The sequence below is a fragment of the Asparagus officinalis genome, chromosome 8 (assembly GCF_001876935.1).
Source record: "Asparagus officinalis chromosome 8, Aspof.V1, whole genome shotgun sequence".
Taxonomy (NCBI): Eukaryota; Viridiplantae; Streptophyta; class Magnoliopsida; order Asparagales; family Asparagaceae; genus Asparagus; species Asparagus officinalis.
This window is the reverse complement of record NC_033801.1, coordinates 125,372,555-125,394,772: the sequence shown is the minus strand read 5'-3', so window position 1 is coordinate 125,394,772 and position 22,218 is coordinate 125,372,555. Positions and strand designations below refer to the sequence as shown.

Here is a 22,218-nt window from a genome sequence, read left to right as displayed (position 1 = left end):
CTACTTTTAATCACAATACATAAGAATACAAAACAATCACGGTACATAAGAATACAAAACAATATAATTTCCTCGTATCTGAATACATTGCAATGATGGTCGTTTCTGCAGATAAAGATCTCACCGTCAGCAAGGACTTATTGATAAAGGAAAGGTTTTTCGGTCTTGAAGTGAATCGACCGACAAAAAGAAAGTCATCAGCCCACGTATACAAAGAAATACCACAACCCAGCAAAACTACCACGAAACAGAGAGCTAACAACTCCCAAAAGTCTGCGAAACTCGCAGCATGCAGACATTGCAAACAGATACCAGAACTAAACACCAGTACTCATGACATATCAAAACTTCTGCTCTGGAGGCAATCACAAACCCAACAGGCATTTCAAAACTTATTCATCAGTTTCTCAAACTTTGAACCATATCCAAACAAAAATAATAAGATATACTTCTAACAAGCAAATCTGCATCCTGAGGACTCACAACACAAGAATTCCATAGACACTACAGAATACATATGTCTTTAGATATTGTATGCCAACGTAAAAGGCTACTCTCATATGTAATGTATATATATATGGAATCTTAATTTGTAGCGTTTAGGAAAGCTCTTCCAGGCTGACGATTAGCGAGTGGTCCATGGCATCCAAGTAGCTGCATCACACACCATCGAAAGGATTTATGAGGTCTTTCCCAATGTAGATTTAGATGGGGGGAAAAAATCAAGAATGCCAAATATTGGTGCAGTGGTATAAGTAACTTATTGGGACACAAGTAATGACATTAGGTAAGAAACCCAATCAGGTGCAACATTTTTTGCACTTTAAATTGATTAATACAAATATTGCAATTTTGACATTTACCAGATATCGGCATAAAACTACAATGATCTTGCAATATTAACAAGGAAAGAAGACCAATTGGATACAAAATAATCCTGTATATTATCTCATTACCAGGATGACATTCAGCAAACTAACGTAGTTTAAGGATTGTTTCGGTTAATAATTTTTAAAAGTTCCTTGCAGTTACAACAATTATGTTGGCACTGGACAATTCTTGCCATGTGGCTTTAAAAGTCTTGATTTAACATCATTTCTACTTAAAGTCTTTGATTTTCTCTTTTCTTCAATCTATACTCCTAACTCATATTACTTCCATCTACCAAACAATCAACAAACAGACGAACATCATCCCTAACTCATACTACCATTAATACCTCTAGAATCCGTTAACTCTTATTCCTTGACTTATCTTGCCCAATCTTGCATACCCAACTTAAATCAGAGAAAACAATAGCACACTTATTATTCTATTTTGTAGAAGTCAATTTTCATTCGTTCTACACTTACTAACCCCGTGCCATGCCTTTCCGACACAACATCCAAAAATAATTATATCAGAACATTATTCATTAAGGCTACTTCTACCATCATCATAAAGAAACTATTATTAAGAAAACTATGTCAAGAATGGATTCTAGAAAACCGGAGTTATTTTAACTGTCCCGTCAACAAGACTTTGCAAAGGTAACAGTAACCAAGAAAATCATTATACATAGTCAAAGGTTTAGAGAAATTTTTTGAACTACAGCAATGTTTATTGTGCAATGTGAATATAAAGCATAAACTCAAAAGGCGTAGATAATCAACCTTAGCATTAACACCGTCAGGGAGTATCCGGTTCTCATTTTTCCACCTCACATAGTCGGTACGGTTGAATTTAGTGAAGCCCCTGAAAACACATACGATGATTAATAAGCATTAACAAAATACCAAAAATAAGCACTATTTTAAGAATATAATACAAAATCATATATGTGGATATACATGCTTCAGTCCAGCAATGTACTTAAAATGTTTGATAATTCATCAATTCTGATCATGCAAGCTCTATAAGGATACCATGCAAAACTAATCATCAGGAGTTACCAAAAACTACAAAATTGCAGTACACTCTTAAGAGATGGTGTCCGATATCATGCCAAACCATACATTTAATGAAACTAAGCATTAAAAGTTGTATAGACATGTGGTTGTGGTAATCTACTATAGATGGTAAATTCCTGTAATCGAATGAAAATACCATTTTCGGCTAACAATGATCTTCTGGCGACCAGGGAACTTGAACTTAGCACGGCGAAGAGCCTCCTGAGCATTATGTCCATTGTTATCCTTGCAGCGAACAGACAACAGAACTTGACCGATGGCCACCCTCGCACATGTACCCTGCGGCTTCCCAAATGCACCCCTCATTCCAGTCTGGAGCCTATCAGCTCCAGCGCATGAAAGCATCTTGTTGATTCTCAAGACATGGAAAGGATGAACTCTAACTCTCAGATGGAAAGCATCCTTTCCAGCATACTTAGTCATGTACTTGTTGCAAGCGATACGAGCAGCCTCAAGTGCCTCACTTGACACATTCTCCTTCTCCCAACTGACAAGGTGAACACAGAAGGGGAACTCATCGACTCCCTTTTTCTTCATTCCCACGTCATAAATCCTAATTTTGGGATCAGGAACACCACGGCAATATCTTGATTTGGGATACGGCTTGTTCTTGATTTGACGATAGCATCTTGCAGGTCCTGCACAGGGAAATTACAAGACCACTTAAGTTTAATTTATAAGGATCTATTAACATGTCGAACAGTTGAAAATAGTACAAAAGTTTCAGGTAACCCCAAAAACACTTTCTTTCATATGTATTGAAAATGGAACATCAAGAGCAAATGACTCACAATTGTAAATGCAGCAGATGCATAAATGATGATTGTCATTGATTGTTGTGTAAAAACATGTCAAAAGAGCAAAATTGTATCTTACAAACCAAAATATGTTTCAACCACGTAATACAAAAGATAAAACCACCTACGGTCTAATCAATCAAAACGATGACGCCTCATTATGTACTGCAGTGTATTGTCAAATCCCATAATTATAAGAAGCAATGTTTTGATTTAGATACAACCACCACCACCAAACCTTTATCCCAAATGTTTGAAGTCGGCTACATGAATCCTATTTTTTCATATTCTGTTATGGGTCATCTCCTCTGTTAAGTTAGTCTTAATCATATCCTTTTTAATTGCTTCTAACCAAGTCATTCTAGGTCTACTTCCAGATCTCCTAGTCTCAATAACTCTAATATCATCGCTTTTCCTAATCGGTGCACTAAGGGGCCTTAGTTGTACATGACCAGAACATCTTAACCTATTCTCTCATTTATCCTCAATAGACACAACCTCTAATTTACTACGGATGCACTCATTTCTTATCCAATTTTCTAATGTATACCCACAAGAGCATTGCAACATTCTCATTTCTGCTACACTCATTTTTTGAACATATTATTTTTAATTGCCCAACATTCTGACCCATAAAGCATAGTTGGTCTTATAACCGTCCTACAAAAATTTTCCTTTAGTTTCATTGGTATTCTACGATTACATAATACTCTAGAAGCACTACTCCATTTCAACCATCCCGATTTCATTCGATGCACAACATATTCATCTATCTCACCATCATACCTAATGATTGATCCTAAATAGTAAAAATGATTAGTTTTAGGTATTTCTTGACCATCGATATGTACCATAGGGCTCTCTTCCTTTCCTAATTTTACTAAAAATGTACTCCATATATTCTGTTTTTGTTCTACAAATTCTAAAACATTTAGATTCCAGAGCTTATCTTCATCTCTCTACTTTAGAAATAATACCTCTTTTAGTTTCATCAACTAATACTATATCATCAGCAGATAACATACAAACACAAATACATAAAAAAGACAGTGCAGGTCCAAACACATAATTACATATCCATTAAATACTTCTCAATAAATGATAAGTAAACCTTCGTGCACATGGAACATAAACAATGGTCAACTAACTAGAATAGAAATCTAGATTCGGGATCTAAGCAGGTTCAAGTTCATCCAAAATTTTGATTTCATAACCCTAGCTATTGAGAGTAATACACAAAGGCAGAAAGTATAAACTAAAATTGCCAACAATTATAAAAAACAAACTTGATTGTCAAGGAGGAAATATGTTCTTGATGCAGTTTCCAGTATACGCACTTAAAAATTTCACCTTGATGGTTCAAACATCAAGCTACATCTATCCAATTAATCTTAACTCTATTATCATAATTATTGAAATGATTCTATATACTTTTAGACCCTTTAAAAAGAGGTAATCAAAGCTCTGAATTCAATTCAAAGATTGTACTTCTAAAAAAAAATCGTGATCCGTAGATTGTATTGTTACTATCCAAAGATTAATCATAAGATTTCAACAAAAAAAGAAAAAAAAAACTAACGACTGAGGAAACCATCGAATAATCAAAGATCAGATCCAATTAATTCACAGAATTGATGAGATAAAAGATGAGGAATCGAGAGGCTTACTTCGGCCCATGGTCGCTAGCGGCGGCAAAAAACCCTAGAAATGGAAGGCGGAGGCGATGTTAGGTCTATTTATATAGGATGAAGAGCTGGAAATGGACAGGGTTCTTTTTGCAAATTGGACCCGATCGTCTTGTTCTTTTTATTATTACTAGTTTTTACACACGTGCAATGCACGTGATTTAATACCATGATTAAGTATTTTTGGCAGTTTGTGCTTATTTTTTTCTTTAAACCCTTACATCCCGATTATTTTTTTATGTTTGTTTAAATGGGATACACCCAATTTAAATTTTCATGTTGATATTTGAATTGACAAAAAACAAATATAATTTAAAAATAATTTGAATTTTCATATTATTTTTGACCGATATGAAACTAAGCTTTATTTGAGAAAGTATAGCATTGCAAAGTGAAAAATATTAAAATAGTGTTATACAAGGAAGGTGAATATTTAAAACCAATATGGCAAAATGATTGATTTAAAGTATGTTAAAACGATGCAAAAGAGAATATGAAGTTTATTCCTAATCATTGATAGACTTCATAAAAAAATATAAATTAAAGATTAATGCTAACTCTAGTATACTTTTATATGATAAAAACATCCACATAAGAATATAAAAGTACTGAAAAAAATTCATGAAACTCCCTTCTAAAGATTCCTAATTTCACTCAAAATAATTAAACTATTCTATAAAATATTCATAAAATATTGTTTTTATTTCTTCTATTTTATTTTTTATTGAGTTAAGATCAATCCTTCTTCAGGTTTATCATTTATCATTTCTCGGACAATTCTAGAGTATTGTCTTCATCATCTACATCAATTGTGACATCAGGCTAATTTTGTATTTTTTATGCTATTATCTTTCCTAGGCTCGTTAATTTTTTATCATCTCATTTAACTTTACAAAGAAGTCAAATGTACTTATGATGTTCAACACAAATTGCTCAAAATATAGACTTTAATTTTTTTTTCTAATTCAATAAGAATAAATATTAATTTCATATATATAAAATTCTTTGTATTCCTAATTTATTACTTAAATAAATTAGAAGCTATCTCTTTATTTTCCTCTAAAATGAATTCTTCTGATGTGCATCCAATAAGAATTTCTTTTATTTCAATAATATTACATTTGCTCTATCCCTGTCATTTTCCATAAAGATCTAAACTAAATACCTGCAATATTCATTACCAATTTTTCTTAGATTATAATATTAATATTTAATTTGAAGAACACAGTATGGAATTTATGAATACTTACTAATTTTTCTTATGTCTTCCATGGAGATTTTTTCTTTGATTAGGATAAAGTTATTAAATTATTTTTTAATGTAACTCATTCAGTGCTTCATTAATAGATATGTCTTATGTTAATGCCAATTCAAGTGATTCATTGACGTTTTCTGAATTTTAGATTTATTTCCATCACTTTCCCATTTGCAATGGAAATAACTCAATTCTTTTAAAGTTATCTCTAAATATTCTAATAGTTTCTCCATATGTAATTCCTTGTATTCTTTTACCCTATAAATATTATTAACGTCAAAGATTAAAGTTTCTAAATTAAAATCAATTAATGCTAAGGTATAATATTATAGTGTTTTATCATTTCTATGGATTTAAACATCTATCAATTAATGTTACGAATGTATTTTTGCTACCCCAACTTATTACTAAAATTATATGAAATTATTTAAATTTATATAGTGCCGATAATTTTTAATCTATAATATTTTTAAAAAATTTATCCATTATCCGGATGTTTTTAATCAATTCTTATTGTTTTTGTTTACCAGTATCAACTTAGACCATTCTTAGATGCTGAAAATGGATAGTAAATCCCTAAATTAGAAATTTTAAATGGATAGTAAATCCCTAAATTAGAAAATCCCTATTTTAAATTTTGAAGGAGTTTTTTAAAAATTTTGAGGTTAATTTTGGCAAATTTTAATTTTTTAGGTGTCTAAGGGTAATATCTTGAATTCATCTTATTTTATTTACAAATTTTAGAATTTTAGGGTGGTTTTTTATAATTTGAACTTTTGAATGTGTTTCTATAATTTTTGAGATATTGAGGGTGTTAATTAAAAAATTTAAATTTAAATGTCAAAAATTTTAGGTGTATCATGGTAATCTCTTGAATTCATCTGTGTTGTTTGTAAGTTTTAAAATTTTAGAATTTTAATGTGCTTGTCTGTAATTTAAACTTTTGAGGGTGTTTCTATAATTTTTGAGACATTGAGGTGTTAACTGTAAATTTTAAATTCTTTGCAAACTGATGTTAATTTTTTAATTTCATATTTTTTATTTTAAGTTTTGAGACATTTGGATGAGTTTTATAATTTTAAACTTTTCAGGGTCTTTTCTGCAATTTTAAAACTTTTTATGGTTTTTTTGCAATACTTCATGTATTATAATAGGTTATCTACTTGTAATTTCTTTATCTTAACAAACTAATATCATTTTTATGTTTTATATATTTTATTAATATTAGTTTTTTTAAATTGTTAAGATAAATATGGTTCACATAGGATTAGGATAAGATATGATTATGATTAGGATAGATTAAGATATAAATAAAATATTCAAAATAGTGTAGGGTAATATTGACCATTGAAAATTAGAATTTGATTATAGATAAGGTAGTTCAAACTATAAAGGGGTATATTTGTCTAAAAAAGATTTTCCGAACTCGTGCTTTTAAAGGGAGTATGATATATATATTTTTTATCGGGTCATAAGGCGGGCAACGTGTCAAACTACGCGAGGTATTTTCAGACGTTCTACGTTAATTTATATATTTGACCCTGACATCATCATATTTCTAAGTTTAGTAATCTTCACATCTAACTACCCTTTAAAAGAGCCAGTTTCTGAAAAACTTTATCATCCCAAAATTAACCTTAAACCATCTAAAAAATACCCAAATTCTCCCTTTAAATCGTCACATTAAATTTCTTTGCCATCATCTGGGATTTCCGCCTCCGTCACATTAAATTCTCCCTTTAAATTATCCTCTCCGCCGAAGCCGAAGAGTTCGACGATTATTCTTCGCCGATGAAGCCGCAGCGTTACAGGGAATTGCAAAGCTGAAGCCGAAGAGTTCGACGGTTATCCTTCTCCGACGAAGCCAAAGCGTTACAGGAATTTGCAAAGATGTGGATTATTCGTTGGATACCCTTCTCAATCGAAGCAGAAGCGTTACATAAATCTGCACATTTTATTATTTCTTTAGAATTTGCGCATTCATCTCCAAAGATTTCTGCAATTGGGGATTCAGTAAGGTATTTCTCTAACTATCCCCTTTTACTTCTTCATTCCTCTCATTTCCTTCTAAAATTTGCACTAATTTTGGATTTCCTACAGTTTCAGTCGGCAAGGGTTTAAAAATTCCAACAACAGCTGGATCGAATTTAGAAAGTAAGTTCACTTGAGTTGATTCTTAAAATTTACAGAATTTAATTTTGGTTAAATTAGTTCTTTTTTCCAGTTAAATCTTATTTTGTATGTTATTATATGTGTTTGGGAATTGATAGCTTCCATAGCTCCTTCAGGACATTCCCTGCTCAAAACAGATACAAGCACATTCATGTTATGCTTATTAATCATGTCATAACACTTGTTTTCTTCACTTACTAACCTGCCCACCTTCATTTTCCTAAAGGAAATTCATGAATTGGCATCTATGGTTATTGATTGCTCTACTTGACATTTTATTTTACTTTAGTTCTTTCACATAGAGGAACAGCTCAAAACATTAATATAGATATTTAATAGATTCCTCATAAAACACAAACGTTCACCTTGTCATTGTGTCTATATTTCCAGGAAGTGTCGCGTCTCACACTTCTTTTTTGTGACACAATAATTAAGCGGTTACTTCATAATGAAGTTTGATTTGTCATGTGTTTAGACAGACACCTGCATGCATAATTTTAGGTTTATAGACAACATAAACTTTTGTTTATCTCAAAACTTATTATTATTATTATTTTTCTACTTTCTGTCTTTTGATTTTAAATATTTGAATAGTGCAATTTTTACCCAATACGAGCTTTCTATAAAGAGCAAGATGTCTGTATGAAGAAGGAGTTGCTTATTGATATTTTTTATTAATACAAGTTATGTTCAAGAAATATAGTACAGTATAGATTGTGTGTTTAAATTAACCACCAATGAAAAAACAAAAAACAATCCTTTAAAGAGAACTAAGTTCCAAATAATCTCAATTCAAACAGCCATTCAGCTTATTTATCCATCATGTTATGTTTATTAATCATGTCATAACACTTGTTTTCTTCCCTTACTAACCTGCCCACCTTCATTTTCCTAAAGGAAATTCATGAATTGGCATCTATGCTTATTGATTGCTCTACTTGACATTTTATTTTACTTTAGTTCTTTCACATAGAGGAACAGCTCAAAACATTAATATAGATATTTAATAGATTCCTCATAAAACACAAACGTTCACCTTGTCATTGTGTCTATATTTCCAGGAAGTGTCGCGTCTCACACTTCTTTTTTGTGACACAATAATTAAGCGGTTACTTCATAATGAAGTTTGATTTGTCATGTGTTTAGACAGACACCTGCATGCATAATTTTAGGTTTATAGACAACATAAACTTTTGTTTATCTCAAAACTTATTATTATTATTTTTTTTCTACTTTCTGTCTTTTGATTTTAAATATTTGAATAGTGCAATTTTTACCCAATACGAGCTTTCTGTAAAGAGCAAGATGTCTGTATGAAGAAGGAGTTGCTTATTGAAATTTTTTATTAATACAAGTTATGTTCAAGAAATATAGTACAGTATAGATTGTGTGTTTAAATTAACCACCAATGAAAAAACAAAAAACAATCCTTTAAAGAGAACTAAGTTCCAAATAATCTCAATTCAAACAGCCATTCAGCTTATTTATCCATCATGTTATGCTTATTAATCATGTCATAACACTTGTTTTCTTCACTTACTAACCTGCCCACCTTCATTTTCCTAAAGGAAATTCATGAATTGGCATCTATGCTTATTGATTGCTCTACTTGACATTTTATTTTACTTTAGTTCTTTCACATAGAGGAACAGCTCAAAACATTAATATAGATATTTAATAGATTCCTCATAAAACACAAACGTTCACCTTGTCATTGTGTCTATATTTCCAGGAAGTGTCGCGTCTCACACTTCTTTTTTGTGACACAATAATTAAGCGGTTACTTCATAATGAAGTTTGATTTGTCATGTGTTTAGACAGACACCTGCATGCATAATTTTAGGTTTATAGACAACATAAACTTTTGTTTATCTCAAAACTTATTATTATTATTTTTTTTCTACTTTCTGTCTTTTGATTTTAAATATTTGAATAGTGCAATTTTTACCCAATACGAGCTTTCTGTAAAGAGCAAGATGTCTGTATGAAGAAGGAGTTGCTTATTGAAATTTTTTATTAATACAAGTTATGTTCAAGAAATATAGTACAGTATAGATTGTGTGTTTAAATTAACCACCAATGAAAAAACAAAAAACAATCCTTTAAAGAGAACTAAGTTCCAAATAATCTCAATTCAAACAGCCATTCAGCTTATTTATCCATCATGTTATGCTTATTAATCATGTCATAACACTTGTTTTCTTCACTTACTAACCTGCCCACCTTCATTTTCCTAAAGGAAATTCATGAATTGGCATCTATGCTTATTGATTGCTCTACTTGACATTTTATTTTACTTTAGTTCTTTCACATAGAGGAACAGCTCAAAACATTAATATAGATATTTAATAGATTCCTCATAAAACACAAACGTTCACCTTGTCATTGTGTCTATATTTCCAGGAAGTGTCGCGTCTCACACTTCTTTTTTGTGACACAATAATTAAGCGGTTACTTCATAATGAAGTTTGATTTGTCATGTGTTTAGACAGACACCTGCATGCATAATTTTAGGTTTATAGACAACATAAACTTTTGTTTATCTCAAAACTTATTATTATTATTTTTTTTCTACTTTCTGTCTTTTGATTTTAAATATTTGAATAGTGCAATTTTTACCCAATACGAGCTTTCTGTAAAGAGCAAGATGTCTGTATGAAGAAGGAGTTGCTTATTGAAATTTTTTATTAATACAAGTTATGTTCAAGAAATATAGTACAGTATAGATTGTGTGTTTAAATTAACCACCAATGAAAAAACAAAAAACAATCCTTTAAAGAGAACTAAGTTCCAAATAATCTCAATTCAAACAGCCATTCAGCTTATTTATCCATCATGTTATGCTTATTAATCATGTCATAACACTTGTTTTCTTCACTTACTAACCTGCCCACCTTCATTTTCCTAAAGGAAATTCATGAATTGGCATCTATGCTTATTGATTGCTCTACTTGACATTTTATTTTACTTTAGTTCTTTCACATAGAGGAACAGCTCAAAACATTAATATAGATATTTAATAGATTCCTCATAAAACACAAACGTTCACCTTGTCATTGTGTCTATATTTCCAGGAAGTGTCGCGTCTCACACTTCTTTTTTGTGACACAATAATTAAGCGGTTACTTCATAATGAAGTTTGATTTGTCATGTGTTTAGACAGACACCTGCATGCATAATTTTAGGTTTATAGACAACATAAACTTTTGTTTATCTCAAAACTTATTATTATTATTTTTTTTCTACTTTCTGTCTTTTGATTTTAAATATTTGAATAGTGCAATTTTTACCCAATACGAGCTTTCTGTAAAGAGCAAGATGTCTGTATGAAGAAGGAGTTGCTTATTGAAATTTTTTATTAATACAAGTTATGTTCAAGAAATATAGTACAGTATAGATTTTGTGTTTAAATTAACCACCAATGAAAAACCAAAAAACAATCCTTTAAATAGAACTAAGTTCCAAATAATCTCAATTCAAACAGCCATTCAGCTTTTCCCCTAATTTGTATGAGCTCCTCGCTTGTTCAGAAACTACTACGTGATTACCTACCTAAATCCACCCTAATCACAACAAATCTCTACAAACTAAAATGATAATCAATCAATTTCATACCCTGAACTTTTGTCCATTGTAGAGTGTTAGATTCGCCTGAAGTCGATGACTTCATATCTAGGTTACCAAACAAAAGGAAGAAAATTAATTTCTTACTCAAAATAATAATAACAATAATAAAAATAATCAGCTATGAAATCAAAAGCAGGTTTATAACACACAAAAACCACTAAATATTCACTCACATACAAGATCATATACCCACAAAAACTAAAAGCAGAGTGACCATTAATTAATCTTTTCGAAGAAATCCACTTGAATAAATTAATTAAAGAGGACCAAGGAATGTTTATGAGATGACAGAATACAAACCTTCATAGTTCTCTCTGTGCAAGTGAATGTGAATGCCATAAAATAATTAGATATAAATTTGGGCAGAAAATGTGGAGCTGAAAAGAGTACAGGAAGAGGTAAGAGAGTTCTGAAGGAGTGAAGAGAGGAGAAATAGGGCCTAATAAGTAAATATGATTTGGAAAAAGTTTTGCGATTGATATAGATGTGATTTGTTTTTTTCATGGGTTTGAAAATAGATTGTTTAATTTTTTTTTAATGTGAGCATCAGTTATATTATAATATAAAATAATAATTCTCAACCCTCATGTCTAAGGGACTTTAACAACATGGTTCACAAGATTGCAATAGAAACAAACTGAATGCAAGAAGAGTGGAAAGGGAATAAACATACAATTGGATCATGGGCATCAACTTGCTTACACATAATCTACAGAACTCAAACATCAAGAGCAAGCAACAATTTTGATGGCCATGATGCATACACCTTGGATTATTGAAAACTATGAATTAATTACATTGCCGTTTCTTTGATTTGGTTTGGAATCAGATATGAGAAATATATTGTTTGTCTTTGATTTGGTTCTGGATTCGGAGAATCACAAATGATAGAGTTTATATTAGTTTTGTAATACATACGTGTAGATTAAATTATTTAACACTTTTTCATATTAATGCAGATATCCTACTTGGTTGGATTTGCGTTGTTTTTTTTTAAAACATTTCTGAAATTGACGGTGATTCAGGTTAGTTAAGCAACTTTCTTCTCTTTTCTCTTTATTTTGTTCATAGTGATGATAACTTTATTTCCTTGAAGTTATCTTCTATTACACTTAAATATTTATTATTGTTATTATTATTATATGACTTAAAAAAAATTAAAATTAACCTTAGCATATGAGATATTTGTGATTACTGATGCATGCATAGTTTAACAAATTTCTTTAAAAAAACCTTAAGTACTATTGAACAACAAATAAAATATACTTATCCTCTTAAATTATATTCACTGCTATATTTATGTTTAATTTAATAAATCAATAAATTAACACATTAATTTTTTTTCCCTGTAGAAATTTAAATTCTACCTCTTGGATTGCATAATCAATATACATTTGCATAAGAGTACCTTCTTCCAAATGACTTCAAACCAAGGTTTGAATTCAACATAAATATATATTATTATTGCTTTATGTGTATTTGTGTTTATTAATAGTATATTTTATTATTTTTTAACAGAAGACCACATTCTAATACATGAGAGTAGAAACACCAAATATAATCAGTTGAATCTTGATCAGAAGAGAACTTACATTCAGAAGGTCATTGATAATAATATAAAGAGGAAAAGAAATGATTTAGCTGGCAGTAGTACCAATAGCAAGGGGAAACGCAAGATTGATTTGTTTTGTGGAGCGCAACAGCGAGAATATCCGCATGGAGGTTTGCATAGTTTAATTTTATAATTTATTAAAATAATTACATGATTATATATATCTAAATTTATTTAACACTAAAAACTATTATTTTTTTCTAGGTCAAATTACACATGAACCAGTATGTTCTTTATTACATAAACTACAGACTCCAAAGTCTTGTTCATTTTGTGGAGCAAAAAAGTTTGAACATGAGCCACCAACATACTGTTGTCACAATGGTGAAATCCACATGGCAGATGTGAATGTTAATGACGAGTTATATGCCCTTTATACTGTACAAACCCAAGAGGCAATTGAGTTTCGAAGACAAACCAGAAAGTATAATAGCATTTTCTCATTCACATCATTTAGGGCAAGGTTTGATAGAGAACTTGCTTCAAACAGAAAGGGTATTTTCACATTTAGAGCACAAGGACAAATATATCATAATCTCCCCTCTCTTATTCCAGAAAAAAATAAGCCTTCCTACTTTCAACTCTACTTTTACGATACGGAGAATGAGTTGCAAAATCGAATGGGAATATTAGATAATGCAAACATGAGTACGACTACAACTAAAAGATTGATGGATATATTAGAAGGAAACCCATATGCAAAATTTCTGCGGAAACTAAATGATTTTCCATCTCTTGAAGACTTCAAGATCATTATAAATAGAGATGCTGCAGTAGATCAACGTGTTTACAACTCGCCAACAGTGGATCAGGTTGCAGCTATCTGGGTAGAGGGAAATAATGATAATGTTCCGTATGAGAGAGAAATAGTTGTCCATTCACACTCTGGCAAGAATCATCAAGTTAAGCACTATTTTGGTTGTTATGATCCTTTACAATATCCTTTACTCTTTCCAGGCGGAGATGTAGGGTGGCACCAAAATATTAAAAGAAGGGATAAAAATGATATTCGCCGGTCAAAACAAGTAAATACAACATCTCAAGTAACTCAGCAAATGTTTACATCTGCAGAAGATATATTTAAACGAGAAAGGGAAGGTAAATCATATTTAAAATTGTTTAATATTATTAAAACATTAAAAATTAACTTAACCTGAAAACTTGTAGGTGTTAAAGCACCAAAGGCAGGAAGCGTCTCATGTCGAGAATATTATTGTTACAAGTTCCAGATAAGAGACACTCGACAATCTACAGTATTAACATCGGCAGGCCGTTTGTTCCATCAATATGCTGTTGATATGTACATAAAGCTTGAAACAACAAGACTTGATTATTTTAGAAAGAAACAATCAGAAATCAGAGCAGAGTTATTCCAAGGCATAGTCGATAGTGTAGCTTCTGGAGAAGCAAATGCATGTCAAGTCGGTAAAAGAATAGTTCTGCCATCATCATTTATTGGTGGTCCTAGAGATATGCGTCGTAGATATCTTGATGCAATGTCATTAGTACAACGATTTGGCAAACCTGATATTTTCATCACAATGACATGCAATCCTGAATGGGAAGAAATCACGGAGGAGCTACATCCAGGACAGACACATAATGATAGACCAGATCTAACCTCAAGGATATTTAGAGGAAAATTACAAGACCTGAAAGATCAGCTATTTAAAAAGGAAATCTTTGGAAAAGTTGCAGCCCATGTTCATGTCATCGAGTTTCAAAAAAGAGGTTTGCCTCATGCACACATGTTGATTATTCTAATGGGAAAACACAAAATCGTCTCATCTAATCATTATGATAAGTACGTATCAGCAGAAATTCCAAACCAGTATGAAAATCCAATCCTATATGAACTGGTTGATAAGTACGTATCAGCAGAAATTCCAAACCAGTATGAAAATCCAATCCTATATGAACTGGTAAAAAAACATATGATGCTATGAAAATCCAATCCTATATGAACTGGTAAAAAAACATATGATGCATGGCCCTTGTGGAGAGTTAAATAAGAAGAATGTTTGCATGCAAAATGGCGAGTGTAAATATCACTACCCTAGAGAGTTTTCTCCAAGATCACTACAAGCGAAAGATGCTTATCCAGTTTATAAAAGGAGCAAAAATAACAGAACAATGTTGGTTCGAAACAAAATCCTTAATAATCAATGGGTGGTACCTTATAATCCTTATTTGTTGACACGTTATAACTGTCACATCAATGTTGAAATATGCTCAGGCATAAAAGCAGTTAAATACCTTTATAAGTACATATATAAAGGTCATGATAGAGTGGCAGTAAACATTGAGTACAATGAAGGTGAAAAAGTTGTGAATGAAATCAAGAATTTTCAAGATGCAAGATGGGTATCAGCTCAGGAAGCTTTCTGGAGAATATATGAATTCCATCTTAATGAGATATTCCCGGCTGTCATTAACTTACAACTTCACATGCCAAATCATCAATATGTTTCATATTGGAAACATCAAGACCTATCGAAATTTATTCACTTGGAACATGTCTCAAAGACGATGCTTACAGAATTTTTTACTATGTGTAAAAAAATTAAAGAAGGTAACAAGAAGAAACATGAAAAGGACCATGAAAAGGAGTTATTATATGTGGAATTTCCTGAATGTTATGTTTGGGATTCAACTTCAAAATCTTGGCGTCCAAGAAAACAGAGACAAGTGATAGGTCGAATAAATGGGGCTAATCCAATTGCAGGAGAGAGATATTACTTACGACTATTGCTTACTCACGTTAGGTGTCCGAAATCATTTGAAGATCTACTGACGGTAAATGGTATTCATTGCAAATCTTTCAAGCAATCAGCTCAAAAATTAGGTCTTTTGGAATCTGATGATAGCATAAGAGAGTGCTTAGATGAAGCCATCATCTTCCAAATGCCAACAGCACTTCGACGTTTGTTTGCAACTATATTGGTTCATTGTGAGCCTACGGATGTTAATCATTTGTGGGATAAATATATTGAATCATTATCTGAAGACTTCACAAGGAAACCAAATGCTACTAGAGCTTCGGTGATAAATGATACTCTTCTCAATATTAACTTCTACTTAGAGAGCATGGGAAAGGATATTAAAAATTTTGACTTGCCACCTTTACAAGCCAAAAACATTACAGAGGAAATTTCATACCCAAGAGAAATAAAAGAAGAGCTAGATGTTCAAATCTCAACTGATGATCTAAATGCTGCAACAAAACTCAACTATGAACAACATACTGCATACACTACAATAGTATCAAGAGTTGAAGGAAATAAAAGTGGAGTTTTCTTTATTGACGGTCCAGGAGGAACTGGGAAGACTGTAGGGTGAAAATTTGATTCTTCCGAAGGAAGGAGTTTCGTTTGTATTTATAAGAAGGCTTATTACAAACTAACAAATCAAATGTTTACAACAGAAGCAGAGGGAAGGCCCTCTTTGTTTTGTGTGGGGACTTTAGGTGGCTATAGGACGCTTCGCTCGGTGCTCGTGCCGAGTCTGCTTCCCTTGGACGATCCGATCGAAGTTGATGCCGGAGCCGGAGCTTCGGTTCTCCTGCTTAGTTCGTCGGCGATCGGAGCTCGGAACTAGGCAGCGATGCTGTAATGCAAGGATTTGCTAACAGCTTGGTCTCAACTCTTTTTTTTTTCAAGTTTTGCGACCTCTCTTCCATCGTGCTGGAAGGGGTTTTTAAATGAAAGAAGGACGGCTTGACTTCTCCTTGAATTGTGGGATGTGACCACATCCTCTTCAGAGACGTCTCGCCGTTCCTCGATACCATGAACGGTCATTCCAGGGATTGTGCTCTATGTCCTGTCACCTACGATGGGAAGGCCCATTCTTGTATGTGAGGCAACAAACGACTGCTATCCGAGTGGATTTGACCAGCATTAATGAACCGCATTTATGAGTTCGCAGATCGATGAAGTGTCTGTCCGATCACTTGTACTGTGCGTGACCGCCCGGCGTGCTTTGAGCACGACGCTTTCTCCTTTCCGGTCAGGAGAGGCGGTGAAGTAGGTGTACAGTACTCGAGTGGGTCTAGCCAGCTTGCCGAGTGCCGGCGGATCCAGCTCTTGGCTCAGACAGCCGAGGTGAGTCGCATTTATGAATGCTCAGGTTGACTCGACACCTGTCCAGTCCCTTCGCGCTGTGCGCACTGCGAGCGGCCGTTTGACGGTCCTGGGGTACTGTGCTCTCTCTCCCTTCGGGTCGAGAGAGATGGGAAGGTCCATCTCAGCACGTGGGGTAGTGGATACCCAGCTGTACTGACGGTTTTGGGGCTTGCTGGCGGATTCGACTCCGAACTCGGGCAGGCGAGTTGAGCGAAGAGCGAATTTCCGCCATCCTGATCGACCCTGACTCATGCTGGCGAGTCGACCGTTAGGCGAACCTGGACTTGAGTACAGTCGACGTCTACGCGGTTTAGGTCCGTGCCAGAGAACTGGGCGTGCGAACTCTTCTCGTAGGCAAATTTCCTGTAGACCCATAGAGGTATTTTTTACCGTCTACAAGACCCCCTTCAAAGTTTTCAGACCTAAACTGGCTTGCGTGTGGTCTGGAATACTTTGAATGAAGAAATTGTTGGCGAAGCAAGTGCCTTCGATTTCTCTTAGGATTTTTAGCAAATCCTCAGCTATCAACGGGTTTGATGTGCCTTTACCGATTACCGTTTGAATCGGGCTAGCCATACTATTCTCCTCAGTATGATGAGTTGTCGAACAGTTTCTCTTAGGCTTAATGCTAAGATTTCTGCTCTAACCCTTAGCCATCTGGGGCGTGGGTTTCAACCGTTTAAGCAAGGTCATTCTTTTGGCTTTGTTCGTAATTTTACCTTTGAGGGCGAATGCATCGTCAAGGCGAAATTAGTTTTTGAGAGCCAATTTTCGCGCGACTCGTGGGGTTATGCCCAGTATTTGCAGGCGAAACCCTTCCTTTTGTAGGCGGAACCGGATCTGACGGGAGATGAGCCACGTGTCTGCTGATAGAGCCTCGTGCTTCCCAGCTAAGACATTGGATCGTGGCGATCGTGACTTGACAGCACGATCTTCGTGCGTTTCGCCCTGCGACGTATCGTGGCCGTGGTTCTCGGACTCAACCGTCGGATTCAACCGCCAATCTCGGTCCCTTCGATGCACTGAGGGTGATCTGGGCCGTCGAATTTGATCGTGGCCCCGTTTCCTGTCCGTTAGGGTTTTCGCCTTTCGAGGGCAGTCGTGGCCACGTGGACAACTCCGCCCTTCTAAATCAGCCGTTTTCCTCCATTGGGAGTTACCGTGCTTTCAAATCTTGAAAGGGAACATCCAAGGAAAGAATTCCCGCTTCCTCTCACAATGGCTCCGAAATCCAAGAGGTGTAAAGTGAGGGGTGCAGGCCCCGGACGTTACTCCGACCGTCTCTCTGCCGGCATGCCTGCCGGTGCTATGGAGTCGCGCCCAGGTACGTTGATGGGTTTGCTGGATGATTTCTTGTAGGTCTTAGGCGTCGGATTTGGAGAGATGAGCGTTGCTCGTTAAGCTTGGTAGCCCTCCCGATTTGGGGCAAAGTTTGCCCTGTTTGCCCTTAGAAGACGATTTCTGTCTCCGCGGGCGAGCCCTTCAGCGGGAAGGAGGCGAACTCCCTTTTTGTAAGGCGAGTCCGGCCCTTTCCTGTTAGAGGGACGTCTAGTCTGTAGGGGCAGACTTTATTCGAAGTGGGTTCCTCCTTGCGATTTCGCCCTCCTCTGTTTGACGGGCGATTTTGCCCCTACAGCGGATTTTGTCTTGATTGACCTTCTTCTTTTCTTTTTCTTGCAGCGACCTTTTCCGATGAGGCTTTTCCAGAGGGTGTGGCCGTCGGCCACGTCGGGGCTACGAGCTACGCAGCACCTTCTCGGTTTCCCTCTTTGGCTCCAGTACCCGTGTTCACCGCTGATAAGCCGCATGGTCTGATACAGAGGGTCTCGGATGGTCATCATTTGACCCTACGCGAGCTGACAACCAACGCGGCGCTGACAGATGAGGCCAGGGCAGAGCTGCCGAAACCTCAATTTTTGTTTGGCGACTCCATGACCGACCCTTCCGCCCTGTTGCTCAAAGAGAGCCGGTGGTACCGCACGGTAGAGGGGACCCATTACTACCTCCCCAGCATGTCGAGAGGGTTTTCGATTGTTGAGCTGCGGTCCCTCGCGATCCCTCGGACGATGAACTGGGATTTGACCCCCACTCAGGACGGGGTCACTTGTGGCGTCTTTACGGGCTCTACGGCTGGGTATGGAGTGGAGAGCTCATGTAAGCGCGTGACGGGTCTGCGCCCTGGCTTAGTGTCTGTTGAACCGCCCGTAGGGGAGTCGACAGCGGTGGCGGAGACCTTCCATCACCGCTTCTTCCGAGTCGGTGGAAGCTTTCCCCCGAAGGACTTCAGGGCCCCGGGGTGGGTTTACTCTGCGCCAGGCAGCGACACGTGGTGGTCCAAGATCACCGACTATGTTTTGGCCGAGAATGCTGACCTCAAGGGCACAGAGCTGTATGTGGCCATCGAAGCCACTCGACATGGCCTGCGGATCAACGCTTCTCAATTCCATAGCATTCTGGAATTGTATTGTGCGGAAAGCGGCACATTTTTCACCCCCAACGGTGAACTTGGTATCACCCCCTTCGAGATGCACGACGTGTCAGGGCTCCTAGAGAATATTACAGATAATAATTCTTAAGGATAACCTGACAACCTCCGACGGGTACACGAGGTTAAACTGATTCCCGAAACTCCCAGGAGTACACGAGTATAAACTGGTTCTCCTCAGGTTAATGCGAAACCCTAAGGTCGACGCCGGTCAACGCGTAGCCCTAGGTCAACGCCGGTCAACGCGTTGCAATTGATCCAAAAGTCAACTCAATGACATATCAAAAAAAAAACCCACTCACCAATTCCGGTTCAAGGCTTCAACAACGGTCAGACGATAAACGCAGTACCGAGAAAATCTTAGCTATTCGACAAAATACAGAATACGCTAAAATATGGAGAAGTCAAGAATCGAAACCATCTGTAGCTCCTTTAACACCGACTGAAGGTGGGGATCCATCATATCCAAAGCGTTTCAGACTCCTCTATAAAAGAATGAGGCTGAAACACTTTGGAGGGGGTATCTGTAGGCGTCTAAAATTGTCTACGAGAGCCCACACGAAACTCGAAGCAATGAATGGGCGAGTCAAGAAGATTCGTCAAACCAACTCGTGCGCGTCGGTCAAACGCGTGCACGTCAATCAACTCGTGCGCGCCAGTCAACGCGCGCACGTCGATCAGCCCGTGCGCGTCGGTCAACGCGCGTACGTCGAATCAACTCGTACGCGCCGGTCAAACGCGTGCACGTCAACCAACTCGTGTGCGCCGGTCAACGCGCGCACGTCAACCAACTCGTGCGCGCCAGTCAACGCGCGCACGTCAATCAGCCCGCGCGCATCGATCAGCACGCGTATATTAACCAACGCGCGTTCGACGATCGGTCTCGCGACGAAGCATACAAGTCAACAAATCGAACGAATACGCAACAAGAACAAGTCCCGGAAGAAAGAAACCAAAAAAAGGGAGAAAGTCGGCGAACCCGCGCTAAGCGCAGGACGGAATGATCCGACTCCGACCCGCGCGAGCGCGGGTCAGATTGTTCTGCCGCGCAGTCTAATGTCCCAAACACGTTTTGACGGTTTTTAATTGGTTTTTTGCAGGGTTTATCGGTTCCAGGGGTTCTTAACTGACTTGAGACCATCCCCAAACGTGGTTAGGCTGCTGTCGACTGAAGATAGAGCCAAATCACTTGTTCTCATCCAAATAACCGCATTTCGAGGCCTATAAATATGAACCAAAGGCCTCCATTTTCTAGGTGCGATTGATTATCAAGACGAGGAGGTGCTGCCGGATTGTGGAGTCAAAGGAGCACGAATTTCAGCGAGGGTTGACAGATCTTGGCGAGTTCTTCGGCATAAAGAAGGAGAGTTCGAGAGATCCGACGCCCGTTCCCGTCCGTCCCTTGAGATTAGGCTTGGTCTTAATCTCGAGAAGAGCCCTGATTTCGCTTGGTCGATCTCAGCGCTTCAAATCAAATACTTCCTCGGTGAAGACGAAGCTCTGCCAAATTTTTCATCAACCGGATCCAGATCTAAGGCGGTCCACGGATAAACCCCGGCACAGGCAAAGATCCCACGCAAGCAGAAGACCGATAAACGATCTCTGCGTTTGTTTTGACGAGAGTTGTAAACTTTTGTTTTCATTGTGTAAAAGTCTTATAAAAAGACAATCTTTTTTTGTTTTTATTGTAACGATTGAAGTTGTAATGAATACCGCAATGAATACATCAATTTTCGATGCAAACAAACTGGCGACCACAGTGGGAGCCAACAGCTTCGCTGCCGGAGCTGTCGTGTCGCAACCTCGGATCTGCATCCCGGTTGAAGAAGTGGTCGAATACGAGTTCGACCAACTGAAGTTCGAGGAATATCTGTCGTCCTCCTCCTCCAGATCCTCCGCCTCTCGCAAGCGAAGGAAGATCAACGCCCCCGTTGTTACGGTAGCTGAACCTTACAACGCCCTTCCGGCCTCCAATGAGTCCGGATCTGCAGATCTGAACTCCTCCTCAATCAAGGAGTTGAGTACAGAAGGCGCGCCTATTTTATCAAAGAGAACTCGTCAAAGGCAGCGCCAACGTTGTGCGCGCCAACTCGCTAGAGCCTTGGAGTCAATTGACGGGATCCGTTACGAGGCGGATCTGAAAATTAGGCAACGCCAAGCACCCCAACAGCGGACAGATGTCCTCCCCTCCAAACCAATAGCAAATGAATGGATCCAAATCAAAAGAATCCGTTCAACTCTGGAGGAGCGAATTCAAAAGCGCCGCGCGCTTGCGCGCACGCGAATTCTTGTGCAAAAAGCACAAAAGATGCAGAAGAAGGACATAGCTAAGAAACAACCAAGACTGCATCAAACTTGGAGGCCAAAATCCAAAACGGCAGCCGAAAAGATCGAGAATCGCGGGTCACTTCAATCCGACCCGCTAATTTGCAGGTCACTTCAATCCGACCCGCCAATTTGCAGGTCACTCCAATCCGACCCGTCAAAACGCGGGTCACTCCAATCCGACCCGTCA

At 36.7% G+C, this 22,218-nt stretch overlaps 3 protein-coding genes across 3 annotated transcripts; 2 read left to right on the top strand and 1 right to left on the bottom strand.

Moving 5' to 3' along the window:
• Nucleotides 315–4,502, bottom strand: LOC109820010 (60S ribosomal protein L10). Its single transcript, XM_020386045.1, has 4 exons — nt 4,414–4,502; nt 2,086–2,587; nt 1,653–1,734; nt 315–654 (listed from the first exon to the last, which is right to left on the bottom strand). The coding sequence occupies exons 1-4, from the start codon at nt 4,421–4,423 to the stop codon at nt 586–588; spliced, it is 663 nt and encodes a 220-aa protein (XP_020241634.1). The 5' UTR covers nt 4,424–4,502; the 3' UTR covers nt 315–585.
• Nucleotides 12,904–15,043, top strand: LOC109821874. The gene is made up of 4 exons (XM_020388029.1): nt 12,904–12,919; nt 13,004–13,207; nt 13,302–14,195; nt 14,265–15,043. The coding sequence occupies exons 1-4, from the start codon at nt 12,904–12,906 to the stop codon at nt 15,041–15,043; spliced, it is 1,893 nt and encodes a 630-aa protein (XP_020243618.1).
• Nucleotides 15,081–16,436, top strand: LOC109821873. Its single transcript, XM_020388028.1, has one exon. The coding sequence runs from the start codon at nt 15,081–15,083 to the stop codon at nt 16,434–16,436; it is 1,356 nt and encodes a 451-aa protein (XP_020243617.1).